Source organism: Neolamprologus brichardi, chromosome 15, assembly GCF_056152115.1.
Source record: "Neolamprologus brichardi isolate AB-2024 chromosome 15, ASM5615211v1, whole genome shotgun sequence".
Taxonomy (NCBI): domain Eukaryota; kingdom Metazoa; phylum Chordata; class Actinopteri; order Cichliformes; family Cichlidae; genus Neolamprologus; species Neolamprologus brichardi.
In genome coordinates, this window is record NC_142118.1 from 8,943,858 (window position 1) to 8,961,734 (window position 17,877).

At 38.8% G+C, this 17,877-nt stretch overlaps 1 protein-coding gene across 1 annotated transcript in view; it reads right to left on the reverse strand.

Moving 5' to 3' along the window:
• Positions 1–17,586, reverse strand: part of snx17 (sorting nexin 17) — a 37,326-nt gene extending 19,740 nt beyond the window's left edge. The window contains exons 1-7 of the mRNA XM_087852513.1: positions 16,700–17,586; positions 12,690–12,764; positions 10,864–10,981; positions 9,356–9,420; positions 7,526–7,636; positions 4,890–4,980; positions 2,733–2,820 (exon numbers count right to left, since the gene is read on the reverse strand). Of these exons, the coding sequence (XP_087708639.1) occupies positions 2,733–2,820; positions 4,890–4,980; positions 7,526–7,636; positions 9,356–9,420; positions 10,864–10,981; positions 12,690–12,764; positions 16,700–16,759 (608 nt within the window). The 5' untranslated portion in view covers positions 16,760–17,586. The remainder of the gene's footprint in view (positions 1–2,732; positions 2,821–4,889; positions 4,981–7,525; positions 7,637–9,355; positions 9,421–10,863; positions 10,982–12,689; positions 12,765–16,699) is intronic.
• Between the last annotated feature and the right edge of the window lie 291 nt (positions 17,587–17,877).

Sequence of the window (17,877 nt, forward strand, 5' to 3'; positions counted from 1 at the left end):
TGTAGATTTACTGCTGAGCTTTAGCTGTCAGACAGACGGCCCCACACTCTAGAATACTTTGGTGTAGAGAGTCTGAGATGTAGCTCTTGGTTTTTGGGGGTTTTTTTGCAGTTTTTCTGACCATGAACAATCTGGCCTCAGGGTGAATTTTGCTGGGATGTACACTCCTGGGAAGATTAGGGCATTGTGTTAACACACCTGAATGCTCCAGACCAGTCAACTGCCAAAATGTCTGCTTTTAAATAGTTGGTCTTTTCTAACATGCATGTACATGCAGCAGAAAGGAGTCAGCTGCATTCTTACTACTGATAATGCTACTATTTGTTTCAGATCAGACTGATACCATAAACTAAACGCGCAAGGAGCAGGACAGAGAACAAAAGACTGCTAGCCATCAATTCACTGTCTACTATAAGCCCTATTCACATCACATGGACTTTGTACCATGGAGCAAGCAATGCAATGCAATACAATGCATTAACCCCTTAACAAACCTATTTCTATGAACTATGTATTTATCAATACAAGGCAATGGAGACGTCTCTCAAAAACTGTCCAGTGTACAGTCAAACTCCATCCATGAAATGAGTGACCTATGGAGAAATCAGCTCAGTCAGTGAGTAAGGCATGCAAACATTCACCTCAAGAATTATTTGCAGCTGAGTTTGAAAGGATGTGAGTGAAATGGTATAATTTCCACACAGCACTGTGGCAATATTAGAAGTACTGCTTGTACGTTTGTGCAAAGAGATGTGTGGGAGCCCGAGGCCAGCTTGAGAATCAGAACATGATGTTGAAAAAGAAATTCAAAAAATTCTATCTGACTGAGACAGACGAATCAGATCTGGGTCTATTTTTAAAAAAAACACCCAGCACAACAGTATACAATTTAGATGTATCACTTCCTCACTGCTGGTTGTGAAATGTCTTAAGCAAACACTTTCTTTACACCACAACTGAGGCATTTTTCCTGCCCCAGTTACATTTTGTATTTACGGTTGTTCTTAAATAAAATTCTCCTTGTGCTCATGTTTCCCAACAGTTTAGCGCAAAGGTGTGAAATTTAACATGTAGGCGCTTGGCTGGGGTGCTATTAGGAGCAGTTGAATAGAGCAGTTGTTTGAGGAACTGTTAAGCTACATCCGCAATTCAAAAACGACCAGTAAAAAGGGAGCAAGAGAGTATGGGTGGTGGAATCAGAAGCACTGTGTTTGGTTCAGAGTCCTTTTATTTTGTCTCATCAGATGTAATGGAAAGTGCACTTAAAGACCCTGTTGAGAGAAATAGTTTTGCTTGTTGGACTGGTTCAAACCACCTCCAAAGACTGAAAATACCATAAAGCTACAATCTTACTAGTATATAAACTATATTGTACCGCTCACTAACCTTGACTGTTTTTCATAATCCTGTTTTCATTTTGTGGATGCTTTGAATAAAGCTTGGCAATAGAGAACTGCATCATACATTTTAGGTTTTCAGTGGTTTTCCTCCCTACATTCTCCCTCTTCGTCTGGATCTCATACACTGGGGGTCTGTTTTTTCTCCACCGCCACTTGTTAGTTCTACGTTTATTCCTCCCCTCACTCTTCTACACTCCACAGCGAAACTAGGTCAGCAGAACTGAGACTTTCCTTAAGGCAGAAAGAAAGTAAACATCCTGTGTACCTCCAGAGTCCACAGGAGGCAGAATAATGAAGGAAAAGAAAAAGGAGGAAGCAGATAAAAGTTATCTTGACAAAAAGCGGACAAAACAGCGGACTGGACTGTAGGCTTGAAACTGAATGAGCAGTTAGTATCTTCTAGTTTATTTAGCTGTTCCTCTCAAATAGAATAACATTAAGACTTCCCCCGTTTTTGTGACACATGCAATTCCTGGTGCACTGTTCTCCACACAAACAGCTCAGACTCAGTTGGTTTTTCTGTTAATTGAAAAGTAATACAGATGTCTGCAGCAAAAAACACTGTTGATGCATTTCTTGTGCTGACATTTAGTTTCATCTGATGTTTATTGAACCCTGACCCAGTCAAATAAATTATAAACCCGAAAAAAACAAAACAAAACACTGATGCAGCACAACAGTCTGTTGGAAATGCGACTTTCGTGAGGTGAGAAGTTCAATTATATAAAATGTTTGAATCTATTTGTTTATTTTCAGGCTAAGTTTTGTGTAAATAAAAAAGTGAAAGCTGGTGATCGATGAACCCCGAGAACAAGTTTAAACCTCAGAGTAAATGATTTATCAGAACTCTGGTTATCCAGTTAACTGGTAACGAAGATGTTAGAAATTGCAACAGGCATTCTGCACCAAGGGTAAAAGAATGGAAAGAAATCTATAGCACGATAAAATATAATATAAGTTTGTTTGCAGTTATTTTGTCCTTTAATGTGTTGGTTAAGTTCTGGTTCAAAGATTAACTTGTTGGATCAGTGCAACTGATTGTTGTAGACGCTGTAGCTGTAAGGAATACCTACTGCAAAGACAAACTGCAAAGTGGTGAAATTTAAGTAGATGTAGAATTCATTGTCATTTCATTACATTTTCTGGCCCAAACGCACTTACAGGTCATGGTCATGATCATCATTCTCCCTGACAACAAAAAAGGCAACCTTTCTAGCAGCTCATCTTTAATTTTCTCTTTTGACATGTCTACACCAAGAGCTTTACCACAGATAAAGAAAACAAGACGTGATCAGATTCATACTCAGAATGTGAACAAGAGGAGGTACATACCTTTTCCGTAAGACTATGTGAAATTCTGAGCTCCGCGAGCTGGTAATGGATACATAGGGCAGCTCAAATTCTTGCAACTTCCGCACAACTGAAAGAGGGAAAAAAAAGCAGAATTTGTCATAAATGTAGCTCAGGTACCATGGATAACAGGTAGACATGGATAACAATGTCTACAACGGGGAAGACGCCATCGGTGCAGGCCCCAGCAGGATAAAACTTGTGGTAAAATGTGTGTGTGTGTGTGTGTGTGTGTGTGTGTGTGTGTGACAATACTTTTTTAAAAGGGCTCTTGTGTACATGCACCCAGAATCTGCAGCTGTTTTATTGCAGTCAGTTCCCTAAGGAGAGTGAAGCAGACTGAAGGTCGTTGCTGCTGCTACTTTGTTTTCACCCATCAATAAATGTGCTCAGTGCACACACACAAATACACACAAATCAGATGACTAAAGAGCCCTTTAGTTTACCATTAGGTTTATAAAAGTGTATTCTGTCTTTTTTATGGGCAGAGGGGCTGTGTACTGAAAACAGAAACACAGAGTAGTTACTTTGATGTTGAAAATTATCTGGCATAAAGAGAAACAAACTCAATACTTAACATGTAATGGGACATTTTTAAGCAAAATAAATCATCTCCGGAAAGCTAAAAATGCCACAAAAAGCAAATGAGAGCAGCACTAATTCAAACCACATCCTGGCTCTTGTCAACATGTCCGTAAAATTTTACATTATATCCTGACTAACACACCGACCTCAGGGAAATTACTGCCTGAATTTTTCTCATTATCCTGTTATGTCAATCATCCCACCATCAGTTCTGCTTGATCAATGACCTGCTGCGTAGTTAGCCATATTTAGCACACGCCTCTTCTTTTTCATATCACTCAGCCTCAGATTTAAATGGCAGGATGAACAACACGTCTGCAAAATATACAGACCCCTCTGAGTTCATCTGGGTTCACTTCCAGCCTGGTATCGATGGTCTGTGAGGCGAGCATGTGGCAGGTGGAAACCATGAGAATCTCAGACTGTGGAGAGGTTTGACCTAAAAGGGCTCTCTTCCTCTGTCACTGGGGTATACATGAATGTGAATGCTAATACTTTGCAATGATGTGCGTCAAGTGAAACTGACCCACATGAGATGTGGCCATTTGGTCTTTTGAGGGGGTCCTGTAAGTAACATTGACAACAAAAAGACAATGGACAAACCACATGCTAACTGCTATAGAGTCTTCACAAAATGTACATGGGCAAAAAAATTATTTTGCCCTGACTTGAAACAGTATCATTGTGTATTTCCATTTACAGCGTACTGTTTTTAAAAAACACATTTATAATGTGCTGGAAGTCAACACTCCTCTTGCAGTCTGGAAAAACAATAACTTTACTAATCAGACGCCTGTAAATGTGGTACCACTCTGGAACTGTTGGTAAACCACAACATGCATTTCAGCCGAGAACACTGCAAAGAGGATGTTGTGCGCACTCACACTCCAGCACTACAAAATGTTTTGCATGCACCAGCCAGCAAACAGCTGACTCTCACTGGGAGTCAGAACACCCCCCAAAAAATTAATTATACATTCTAGTTAGAGACTTAGAAATACAGCAGAATTTGGATTCAAGATAAACCCTCTAGAGGCGATACACAGCTTTTCTTTTTTCCTCAACTAAACTGAACTATTTCTCAGAACAGAGAGACAAACACACTCAGCCGTATTCTTGTTGCCAGAATAAAATTCCCTGCGGTTCCACAGGAATCTACTCTCTAGCAATTCTTAATGAAAGTTTAAGTGTGTACACCAAAATCCTACTTCCATTTATTTCTGTGTGATTTGTGTCTTCTGAGAATCGTCTCTTTTGGTTACTGAGAAATGAATTCCAGCTAGAACATAAATAATCTGCAGTAATAAATGATGGCTCTTTTTTATGGATCTTGTTAGCTGGAGAGATAATCCTTAAAACATTTGCTGGCAAACTACACTTTCAGCTCAAAAGGATTTTTGCTACAATTTACTTTACTTTACAATTCTTATCAGGGAACATTTCTGCAGCTTATGTAGCAGGCAAAAGAAAACTTTCCGGCAATAACAGAAACGGGAGGATGCTGCACAAGTTCAAGTTGCTTTTATGGCTCTGTTTTTATGATTTTGAACTTACATGATAAACTTCCATCCACACCTTCACGAACCAGGAAAAGACTGAAGTAACCAACAAGGTCATCTGGGAGGTCAAGCTTTGTTGCAACAGCCTGCAGAAACAATAACATTTAATTTCAGTGACATTCAATCAATCGTTTCATCAGAGCTTTATTTTTCAGAAGGTTAAAAAAGAGCAGATTAAAAATACTACACTAAAAAACCAAAGAGATAAAAACAATAGAAAAAAAATAGATTTCCATTAAAAATAAATAAATAGTATACTTATGTTGACAATTTGCTATAGCTTATTCGGATGATTAATAGCAGCTGGGACAAAGCCATTTCTGTAATGCTTTGAGACTGCAAACCTGAAATTACTAAGGGGTGGGAGTCATTGTTTGGCTGATTGCTTAATGGTCATCTTCTGCAACTGTTTGATATAAATAGTTTAACTAGGTTAAACTGCAATTTGCCAATCAGCTTCTCTGACTAGTTTGATATGCATCAGTTTGTTCCTGTTCTTCAAAGACAGGTTACCGTATCATGACACCAAGGAAAGAAGATTAAACTGACTCAATAAAAGATCTATGAAATAGATAAAACTGCTCACATTCCACAGTTTGACCTTTAATGTTTTTGGCATCAGGTGTGATGGAATTTTTGCTGAACTCCACAAAGCAGTTTAGTATTGCTGACATATTTACTGAAATACAAGAGCTTCCTTGAAAAGGGCATCTGAATGGGAGCATATGTTGTTCTATCACCCGTTTATACCTTTCAGCATTAATGGTGCTTTTCCCAATTTGAGAGCTGCCAATTCCAAAGGCACTGATTCACCTCCACGCCATCAAAGATGAATGCTTTTCAACTAACGCTTGATAACAAGCCAGACGGTGTCTCATCTTTAACCCAGAACATCTGTGTTTTCCAAAAAAAGAACTTTTTTTTTTTTCTTCATCTGACCACAGAACAGTTTCCCACTTGGATTCAGTCTATTTTAATTGAGCTTTGCCCCAGAATCTCCAGATTCTTAAAATCTTTTGATATTATATACTGCAGATGATGAGATATTCAAAGTCTTCACAAAGTTACATTAAGGAACATTATTCTAACATTGTTCTGCAATTTGTAGATGTGGTTCTTAGCAGATGGGTAATTCAAATAAAACAATATGCCCCAGTTTAAAATCAGATTTGTTTTCTGTGCTCTTGTATGAATAAAATGTGGGTTTATGAGATTTTTTTTATTTACATTTTACACATTTCTGGATTTGAAGTTGTAATTCTCCTAATTTAACAGTAAACAAACCCAAATGCAAACCACTGGTAGAGTTTTTGAACTGCTGAGACAAAACAAACAAACAAACAAACAAACAAAAATCTAGCATTTTAGTTAGTAAAATAATTAAGCAATACAACACTGAGGCAGAAACCCTGACTAAAATATACACCATCTGTGTGCTCTGACAGCTGCTGTTCTGATCAGAGGTTAACTGTGGTTAAACTTTCATAAGAGACTCGAACAAGTTTGATTTACAGCCAAGATCGACAAAGTGCACGCCACTGAGGCATCGCCATGTTTACTGGGATGAGTTAGAGTGTGTACTTTAGTGTGTGTTTATGGTGAATAAAGAGTACAGGTGAAGTGCATATACTGAATGGTTTGGACATCACCATGTTTCGCCCAGATTATTAAAAATAATAATAAAACAACAACAACAAAACAAGTCACATATAATACAGCTGTTTGATAATAATACTGTATATTTGTTTCACTGGCACATTGTAATTGCTCTTTTGGGATTATGGCCTGAAAGCTTAAATAGGCCTGTTGGGTATTTTCATCATGCCATCAAGTGTCTTTAGAGTGTGCTTAGATTTGTTTTCTTTCCATCTGTCTTGGTCGTGTTCCAAGTTTTCCTTAGTTTTGATTGAAGTAGGCCAGACTTTATAAAGTGCTTCATGAAATATTGCTGTACTGAGGAGGTGCTATACAAATAAACATGGCTTAATTTGACTTATGGTATGTAGTGCCTCAGAGCTCACAGGAGATTGTAAAGCAATATTGCTTGCCTGAGGCAAATCCCTGGTGTCTATCAGATCTGTTATGAAGAGCTCAAATGCCTCTAGGTCAGAGATGGCCATACCGATTTAAATGAAATAAGCAATGGGCCACACTTTAAATAACTGAACTAAAACATGGCCACAGGTTACAATGAAAATATTTATAACTTGCCTAGATGCCTACATAAATATTTAAAATACGCTACGTTCTGGTAGTGTCCTGGTATATACGCTACTGCATGGGTCACTGATCAAACACACTGCATTGGAATTGAGTCAAATAGCAGCGCAGACTTATCTAGTTCATCCAATTCCAATTCCAGCCCTCGGGGCTGAATTTTGTCCATGTGCTCTCCAACCAAACACACAGAACTAATAAAAAAAGTTGAAACCAAACAGATAAAAGTTTAAGACTTTAGTTTCTTTTAACTATATCAAGATATGGAGCTGACAGCAGTATTCACTTAAAGTTTTTTCATGTAAATATTTTTCTGTCTAAGCAAGATTACAACAAACATGGCACTTAAAAAGCACCGTACTGTGCGAGACAGTAAAAACATGTTTACTCTCGCTTTAAACGTCCAGCACTTACATCAAGCACATCTTCCGTCTTATATGATGTGAGAATGTTGACTGTGACCTTCTGGCCATTACAGAGGCAGATGTCTATTGCAACCTCTTCTGTGGGGATCTGCTGGGTCTCCTGTGGAAACAACAGGAAACAAAAGGATTGAATTCAACTTTCTGGGTGAGCTACATGTTTTCATTCCCATCAGTCAACAACAAAAATCACACCAAGCTACACAGATGGAAAAACTCTGTCTGGTTAGAGGGGAACCTCCCCTCCCCCCCAAACCCTTTCCATGACAATGGACGACCCTCCACTGTAACATTTTCTCAAACACAAATTTATAATGCACTTCAAACAAAATTTAATCCATTCAGTTTGATCACTTTTATCTTTACTGTCAATTTTGACATAAAATCTTAAAAGATGTTCAAAGTATGTTAAGGTTTAACTCAAATGGAGAAGGAACAAAGGCAATGGCTCACATATGGGAATTATTTAGTGACATATATAAGAATAGCACGTGTGCAATGAACAGTCCACAATAACGAGTAATTAAATATTTTTAATTATTAAAATCACCTTTAATTATTCACTAACTTTTTGGGGGACTGGACAATACTGATCACACTCATTTTCTTTGTAATTGATTGTTATCTACATACTGTTATTTACCACAACTTTACTAAAGTGTTGCCTTGTTTTGTCCAAGCGACAGTCAAAAGGAAAAACCCCATAAAGATATTCAAAAGCAGGGAAATGTTTATTGGATATAGTGCTACATGCAGTCTTTTGTTTTGGATAACAAACTTGAAAGAGAAAAGCCACAATATGACTACACATTACAAAACAATTTTAAAAAAAGCACCATTCAACAAAAATGCCTTCTTAAAAAGGTAAAAGCAATATCATTATGTAAGAAAAGGCCTCTAACACTAATTAAACCAAGTGTGCATTAAAAAAAAGAAAAGAAAAACGTATGATAAGATGATTAAATAATCTCATCGTTTATATTACGGGTGCAATCTTGAACTGGATGACTCCAGCTTCTTCTCTCTCTTGTCTTCCTGGCTAAATCATCTATCATCTTCCCTTTTCCCACAGCAGGGGGTCTCTGAGAGCACAGAAGGCACAGATGAAAAGCCTACACTGGGAGGCAAGTCATCTCCTATTCCAGACCTGCTTTCTTCACAGTACGTGAGAGAAGTGACATAAACACTGACTCTAATGTGCTAATCTGAGAGGAGAAGAGGGCGGAAGAAAAACAAAACAAAACAGGAGAATGGGTGCGATGTGGCTGCAGATGGATGAATCTGAATGGATTTGCAGCCTCAGGTAATGCAAGTCACAGACTAAATGATGCAACCTGTCATGAATAAGTTATGAATACACCATCCATTTGAAATGACATAGAATCAGCTTAAACTGAAAACCATCTTAGATTTTTTGGTATGGAAAAAGCATGTTTTGAGCTGGATGTCTCTCACACAGACACACACACACACACACACACACACACAGACACACAGTAACTAAGTTGCTGTGTTTAATAAAAGACTTGTTACATGATTCATGTTATCATTTTCCATGTTTCAGCATGCAGGCCAGTCTTGGATCTGACACATCTAACCAGAAGCTTACAAGTACAGATGACACAATCCAAGAAAGTGTATGTGTGCTGCTGCGATAGACAAACAGCAAGAACAGCACTACCTCATTTCACCGCAATGTCAAAGTAATTACTAGTGAAGCAGAAATCACTGCCTCAGCATTTTAGTATAAGGTGCATTGCTCCTTTCAGACCTATTGACCGACAACCTCTTGATGCAGGTTAGATATAAAATAACCACCAACCTGTTGGGCCTTCCTTAAGAAACTGTTGAACAACTCGCTGGCTCCAAGCAAGGGATCCTGACGGACTGAAAAAAAACAAAACAAAACAAAGGACAGTAAAGCAATAAGTGAAAGTAACACAACTACATGAATGCCTAACTGGTGTTGGTATGCAATTTTGGGGGTTACTCATAAACATCAATGTTTTTAGGTGGAGCCACTTCCCATTTCTTAGTTTTCTGCTTTTTGAGCTTGCTATTGTGAAATAGGTCACACCTTCCAAGTTATTTGTAAAGGCAATTTAGCTTAGCGCATAAAAACTTTATGAAGGAAGGGCTGACCTCTGGCAAAGGATCAATGATCTTAACTGCCACTCCAACCAGCTCCAACACACCATACTTAGTAAATAAAAGGCCAAATGAACAACTCTCTTTTGCTTTGGCTTCTTATTTATTCCTGACGCAGTTTTCAGTGGCAAAGCAGAGCATTTAACATTACATACAATATGACTAAGTGTGAGCATATGTGTGTCATTCTGTATACTAACTTCACAAACTCTACTTGACAAAAATGGAAATTTTGAAGCCATCTGCATCAGTGCATATTGTGTTTGCGTCAGTTTATTTTCCATAACTATGTCAAAAGCCATGATGTAACCTAGTGAACTTGTAGCCAAGAACACCCTGAATGCGTATGCTCCCAGACTATGAGCAAATATGCACTCAAACAATGATCCCTTGTTCTGCTGTAACTTCCAGTGCTTGAAAGGATTAAAACCAACCCTCCACGTTGCTGCCAGTTGCACTTATTTGTGTATGTGTGTACTTGGATAGTTCACCTTTGACCTGTTTACACAACGTGTAATATGCCGAAAACCTCTCGAATTGAAATACTCTGAATGGGTTTACTGACCTGATGCTAAATAAGCTTTTAAAACTGTCACGAGGTGTTCCACTTGGTCTTACCATGCCAAGATTTTAATTATTCTTCATGGTACAAAAGCCGGGTATTTTTCCTCCAAAAAACCAACCAAACAAAAAAACAAAAAACAAAAACCTCTCTCTACTAAAAAATTCAAATCAATAAAAAAATATTTACATTACTGACACTTTCAGATTTGAGATTCTGGGTCTCGATATTTTTATTCATAAGGTGTGTCAACATTTCACTCCCAACTGAGGCTTTGTATCAGTGTCCCTGCTCAGACACTCTATGCCCAGATTAACAGTTCTTTCACACTTATGTGGCATGAAGAGAACAGTGTATGTTTGGACTCCCTGCAGACACCAAGCAAACTTGTTCTTGTGATTGCTGTGGGGAAAGCTCTCAAGGAAACCGTGTTTGTCCTGCAAATATTCTGTTTTAAAAACACTGGCTCGTTATACACACACTACTAAAGAGGGGAATGTGTGCAACTTAAAAAACACTATCTAATTTAAACACTGGTTTAAACAACCACTCTGCATCTGAATGAAGTGAAATACAATACAAGCCATCTGTGAAAAGTCCATTCTGCATGAATAACTTACTAGCTTGCATGTATTTCTCCAGCTGTTCTCTCCTCTGTTCGACCTCAGCAGGGGTCAGTGTGAAGATCTTCTTTGGGGGGAAGGCAGGCACCACATTGCTTCCATATTCTTTCTTTATCTGTTGATGCAAACCACAAGTTGTGAAGCTCGGAGGGAACAAAGAGTCGGCAGTCTTGGAAAAAACAAACCCTCGCTAAACCAGTATTTCTCTGGTTTTAAGAGAAAACAGAGTTTGTTCAAGCAGTCTGCTAGCTACATTCTTATTTTAACAAAGCCAAAATTTACTGAAAAGAGATTTAAGTTTAAACTATTAAAAATGATAACTTTGCTACAGAACAGCAGTCTTCTGAATTAAAGCGCTGTGGATTAATTTTTCTAAGAGGTACATTGAGGTTGTTTGAGATGAATCACAGGTTTATTTTAAGCACTGTTTCAACGGCTAGCTGCTGGAGTTTCCGTGCATAACAAACACAGACACACACACACACACACACGGACACATCTGGAACGCTGAATGTCTAGTCATTCCAAGTTTACTTTGTCTTCCAGCTTCTTGACTCACTTCTTTCCATTTTCTATCATCTGAGCACTGGTGGCTTGAACCATTGAAGTCTTACACCATTTGGTGTCTGATCTAAAAATCAAACACTTTTATGTGGTTTAATTTTTAACCTGCATATTGCTGCAGGTATGCTATGATGAAGGCAGACCACAGCGAGTGCTAGAGGAAAAGAGGCCATTTTCACCTCTGCATATTTCCCTGTGGTATTTTAAGTATGCCAGAGGCAGCAACTGGTTACACATACAAATAAGCTTTCAGAGCCACACACACCGAGCACAGGTTGCAGATTCATAAAAGTCTGTCACATCTGAAATACATGTGAGCTCATGCGAAGCATTTTTGGCAGAGCTTGTCCTGTTTTTTACTGTTTGCTTTAAACAGGATTTGAATCTAGCACAGCTTCTGCCGTGTTGCAAATCCTTACAGGAGAGAACACATGAGAAGCACTTAAAAAAATCTAATTTTCTGAGCAATAACTGAGACGAGTGTGTGCACCACAATCAAGTGTGGAGTGTTTTGGGGTCATGACTATGCCACAGGAAGCCCTTTGGGGTTGATGCTTAAAGATTTGAGTGTGTCTTTCCCACTCCCTGTTGCCAGGCAACAGCATCTGTCAGGATGATAACACAGAGTTGAGGATGGAGATTGTAAAGTTTGGCCCTAGCTCTCTTAGTTTGTAATGTGTATAAGCAAAAGGGGCACTGGGCACTCCTTTAGGGCCATGTTTTATACTGTTGTATACATTTTAGTGCACAAAGCACTTAAAAACACATCTTTACAAGAAAGAAAAACACATGTGAAACACTGAATACACTAATTGCCTATTAACAGCTCTGAAATATCAGTCTGGCTGTGTGTAAAGCTCAGCTGAGGCAGAGAAAAAACAACTCTCAAGAACAGACAACTCAACACTTTCCCACCACATTTCTTTTTCAGATTAAATTCCTTTTCCCAGCAGGTAAAGTGTAAGAAAGGCCAAGAACATTCTTTCCATGTCACACACCCCCACCCACCTCCCCCATAATACTGTCTATTTACAGCCAATAGCTGGAACTCTTGGAAAAGCGGAAGCCAAAGACTTCAAGGCATCGTAGTCATGATTTAAAGTGACGGGAGGCTGGCGTATCGACCGTATGACACAAATACGAGTAAAAGGTCACCATGGGTGGATGTGATGGCATTTATGTCAGAGCACCACACATAAAAACGTGCTTTGAAGCACACTAACAGTGTGGTTGGTATATTAACATGGCTGAAACCTTACCTGTTCATGGAGGCCAAGAAGTTGGCTATAGCGTACCCGACAGTGCAGCACACCATTGACATGGATGTTGTAGGCCTGTGGGGACAGACATAAGGACAAAGACTATGTAAAAAAAAGCATAAAGTGAGTGCTGAATTTGTTTCTTTAAATGCACACCTAACAGTGATTTGGTGACTTCAGAGGCATTGTGTTTGCATGGAGGAAATAAAACCACAACTGCTGAAAGACGCTGGAAGAATCAGCATTTACCACCCTGTACCTTTAGCATCAAGTTTCACTACTGATTTCATCTGATCATCCCACTGCAGTGTGCTTCCTCTGCTTTTGTTTTCTTAGACCAAACAAATGAAGTGTGAACTGGATTCAATCATATTCCAGCGACTTCCATCCAAAGAGGAAAACAGAACCTGCTGCACAGTTTTCAATCCAAACCTCATCCAGACATTTAATATAGAGAGAAAGTATTTCATGTGGAATCTTTAACTCCTTCTCTGGAGACACTTTGCTTGTTTTGACAGGAGCTGTCACTGAAAACTCCTCCACAAAACAACCACTTGGAGCTAGCAGACCAAAAATCTGCTTGCCTTCATGTTGAGAGCCAGCCACAGAAAGCAAGGAAGAAATTTTTCATGTCATTAAGTACGATAGTAAACCAAATATACATAAAAATGTAATGCATCTATTACAGAACAACCTACATGGAATAATCCTATTAATATTGTGTTATTTACCCACTATTTATAATTTGAGAATTATTATTTCCTCCTTCATATGCTAAAAAACAAACAAACAAACAAAAAACAATCAGCTTCCAGCAGGCTGTGCACAGTGATAAGGGAACAACAAGCTCACTGAGAAGACTTCATATTTGGATATCAAGACATAAACTGCTGTAGTGCTTTAATCCTCTTCCCTTTCTATTTCAATTAATTCTTGCAGTCAACATGGTGGGTCATCTGTCCACACAAAAGGAATTTTACAGTCTTCTGACTGCACATGTACACGCTCTTGCTGAACTGCACAAACAATCAAAGGGAAAAAACAAGAATATCACGCCAAAAGTTGTTCTTGCAAAAGAGGAAGGCTTGGACAAAAAAAAATATGTCTGTGTAGGCAGGATCCTGACAGGAAGGAAGAATGAGTATGCAGAATGTCTTGGCTCTAAAAATGCAAAAGTGCAACAACAACAAAAAAAAAAATACCCGAGTTTTTTTTTTGGTGGCTACATGCAGTTCAACTTGGGGACAGTTCAAGAGGCTGTATATGTTTTCCTACATATTCCCACACTCATCTTTGTTTCTGCCCCCCAAACTCTTATAAATGTATTAAATAGTGTTACATTTTGATCCTAGTTCCTCATCATGTTTAAAAGCTTTTGATTTCATAATCCAGCTGCTAATCTAAAATTTGTGTCATAATAAAGTTTCTTAAAGGAGTGAGATGCTGTCTGATCCCATTGCTGTAATCAGATCAAAACACTGAATGTTCAGTCCTGAGAAAGACCAGATTTAATATGAGACGCCCTTATTAGAAACAAAACTGTCAGTGTTTTTACTTTTTTTCATCACTGCCCACTTTAACCCCTAAAACCATGTGTGATCTAATCTTGTGAACCAGTATCTGTGAGAGGATTTCCAAGATACCTGCAACTGTTAGCACATTTTAGGGAACCTCTCTGTGTCTCTAAGTTTATACATCTGGCTCAGTACATGGAGCCGACTGACACAGCTACACTGTTGAGCACAGCTTTCATGGTTTCAAAAAACAAAACAAAAACCAAAGTAATACAGACTTTGAATGATGAATAATGAACTAGTTTAGAGCTAAGTCTAAACCTGTTCCTCATCCTGAGTAAATGAGTTATCGTCACTTAATGTAACACCAAAGTCTCTTGTTCTCATATCCACAAACACTAAAAAAAAATTAGGTTGAGATAAAGGCAGAAGTGTAATAGCGGAAAAAAACAACAACCCAGGAACACTGCCATAAAAAAGAGGCCTTTTTAATTCTAAGAAAGCCCTTTGCAAACGCGGCAAATTCTGCAGCTTACTGGTTCCAAGGTACACAACCCGTCTCTCAGTGTTACAATCAAGCAAAGTCCCTTCCTTTCAGCTGGTTATGGGAAGGTCACAGTGACAGTCACAGGACTCCCAGCTGAGAGGTGAAAGGCCTTTGCTTTTCCCACTGGAGTACAGGCTAAAAATGTGCTTGGCTAAGTAGAGATACGTCAGAGAACGACATCAGTGAGGAACGCGTGGAGAAAGAGGGAAATAATTCTGAATTATTCGACATGTCCACTACTTCTCTTGCAAAGCTTTTTATGTTTATTTCCTAATTCTGTGCCAATTCAAATATTATTATACCTACTCCAAGACTTTCTTCCAAATACACAGTCAAAATGGAAAATACTCATTTACAGGTGTATGACACTGAGAGCAGCCAGAGTAATGTTAGATTAAAATCAGATGATGCAGTGTTTGTGTTTTTTAAGTACACACACACACACAGACACACACACACACACACACAGGACAAAGGGACCTGACACAAAAACACTTTTAATAAATACTATAGACACTGTTTTCTATAAAAATCCTGAATTATTAATTATTTGTTGCACGACATCAACACATGAGGAGAAGCAAACTTGGGAACTGAGAACAGGTTCCAAATGATCTGATCCATCAGAGCTCTGAGCTTTCCAGTTCCATTCATCAGTGCTGGCAAGGTTTTCTGACAGTCGCACATTGCTAAACAATGACGTCCCACTCGTGGCAGTGGAGCTCTTGCACATCTGAGTCAGATGCAAACCTTTTTTCTACTCTGTGTTCAGAAGTAATGAAACTGTTGTACTTATGCCATAAACCTGCAAAGGCCTACTGCTAGGAACAAATAAGAAAATGGATCAGGAATGGAAGCACAATTCATAATGACATCTTTAAAATCATTATCCATCTCAACTTGAACCCAAGCAGTTTTCTGGCAACTTGCAATCACCAATAGATCATATTTATCGTCTCTGTCCAAGTAATCAAGCAACACAAGGAAGAAATCTTTTGAGTTGACGCAAACTTTGAGAAATAAACACTACATCTGGCAAACATTAATACAATGTATCCTGACTGTCAGTCACTGGGTTTTTCATAAATAGCAAAGAAAATGGTGCTATTACTGCTGTCCTTGATCAACCTTCACAAAGGCTACCTTCAGAACACAGCAAAGCACAATGGTAATTCATGTTTCAAACAACATTAAACACAATAAGAAACAGAAAGAAGAAAATAAACATAAAGATTATGCTGAAGCTCCCAATGTGCTTTGAAGACTACCATAGTTTAGACTGATATATATAACTGCTAGTTAAGGGATGAAGTTAAAGCAATGCTGGCTGTATTCTCTTTTTCTAAATAACACGGGAGATGGCAACATCATGGTAAGCAAACCTCAAATCTCACTAAGAATTTAGGTACTGGCTCAAACCTTTAAAACAAAAGAGACTTTGTTGTGGCTGATTTGAGGCTATAAAGAGACTGGGACACATGCAAGTTTGTGCATAAAGCTTTATGGGTAAATCACAGTGTGTTAAACTTCAGACATGGCATAATGATGCTATATGTTTATACTGTGGAACTAATTTTCTCCGCCAGATGAAGGTAAAATGGCAGAAACTGTGTTGAACAGGATAAAAGCCACATTACTTTTCTGTTGATGTCTCAAACAATCATGCTAAAATAATTTTTGCCCAATTTGCTCAAATTTTAATACAACAAATCAAGTTTTTATTCACCTATGCAAAGCATCAATGGCATGATTACACAGTAATGTTTATAGCTGATTTATAACCCAGCAGTTCCGCCTTCCCAATAATTTGTGCACAGTAAACACTGGAGCCCGTGCCGCACTGACATTAGCTCGACATGTGGGCAGCTGAAACAAGCATTAACACAGTCTGTGGTTAAAGCGGGTACAACAACAACAACAAAAAAAGAAAGACACAACGTCGTGCTTACCACGTAGGTCGAACCGTTTTCTCCCGAACGAACCTCTGTGTCGGGTATGGAAAAATGCATCTTAGCTCGAAACACAAGCAGCTCCCAGATGATAAGTCCTTTAACGCCACCACAGTCTGCGATGGAGAGGACACCACAGTTTCCCCACAAAGTCCACTGCAGTGACTAACGTCGGTGACTACGGAGGAGGAGGAGGAGGACGACGAAGAGGAGGAGGAGGCGTCTCTCTCTCGGTTCAGCCACTGGTTTGAGAGTCCGGGGGGATACTGTTGCCGGACTACGGGGCGACTGCTTACGACTTTATTATGTGGACAACAACTCGCGTACCAAGTCGCACTGACGTTAAACTTCTCCCACGTCAGTGTTAAACTTTTCCTTCTGCCGTTCGAGTAGCAGCCATGTTGCAAGTGTAATTACACCTTCACTGTTAGCATTACAATATCCTATTAACTCACTTTAGGCAAGTTGTAAGAAAACCTTTAAAATCACCTATTTGTTAAAAACCAAAAACCCCCAAAACTCAGTTTCAAGCTGTGCAGTCGATTGAGTTCATTAGCGTAACCAGATGAAGTTGCTGGATAAAAGGTGCAGTTGGTTCTTGCAAGCCCAAGAGCGCCGCACAGCCCGTATGGTAAACCTTTCGAAATATGTGAGCGGACAGTTTTACTTGAACGTTTTCTGCTTTCCCGACGTCCTACCTTTGCTGAAAAAAGTTTAAACAGCGACAAGGTATATACATAGAGCAAATGTTGCAAATATCGCGTAAGAAACCAGAGGCTACCCCACCGTCCAGCCACTCTGTGTTCAGCGTACGTATTGGCCGAGCAAGGTTTTGGGTCAAACCATCTTATCGTCGGCACACGGGTGTATACTGCAGTTTATGCAATTAAAATAACACAAATTCACCCCAAGACATACAGTTATTTTACTTTATGGCACAATATTTTGTAAACATAACACAAAGGGTATTTTCTGTATTAGAATTAGTTTTACTTGAAGTCCGCACGTTATTTGATCCAATCCGTTAGTTGGTCCAATCCGAACTGACAGTGAACGCGCAGTCAAAATTCATTAGTCAAAAATGCTTTTTTTCCGCTAGTTTTACAACACACACAGTTAAACGTTATATTTAAAAAAATATTCAAAGACCTGAAAAACTACTTCAAATGTTTTGAATA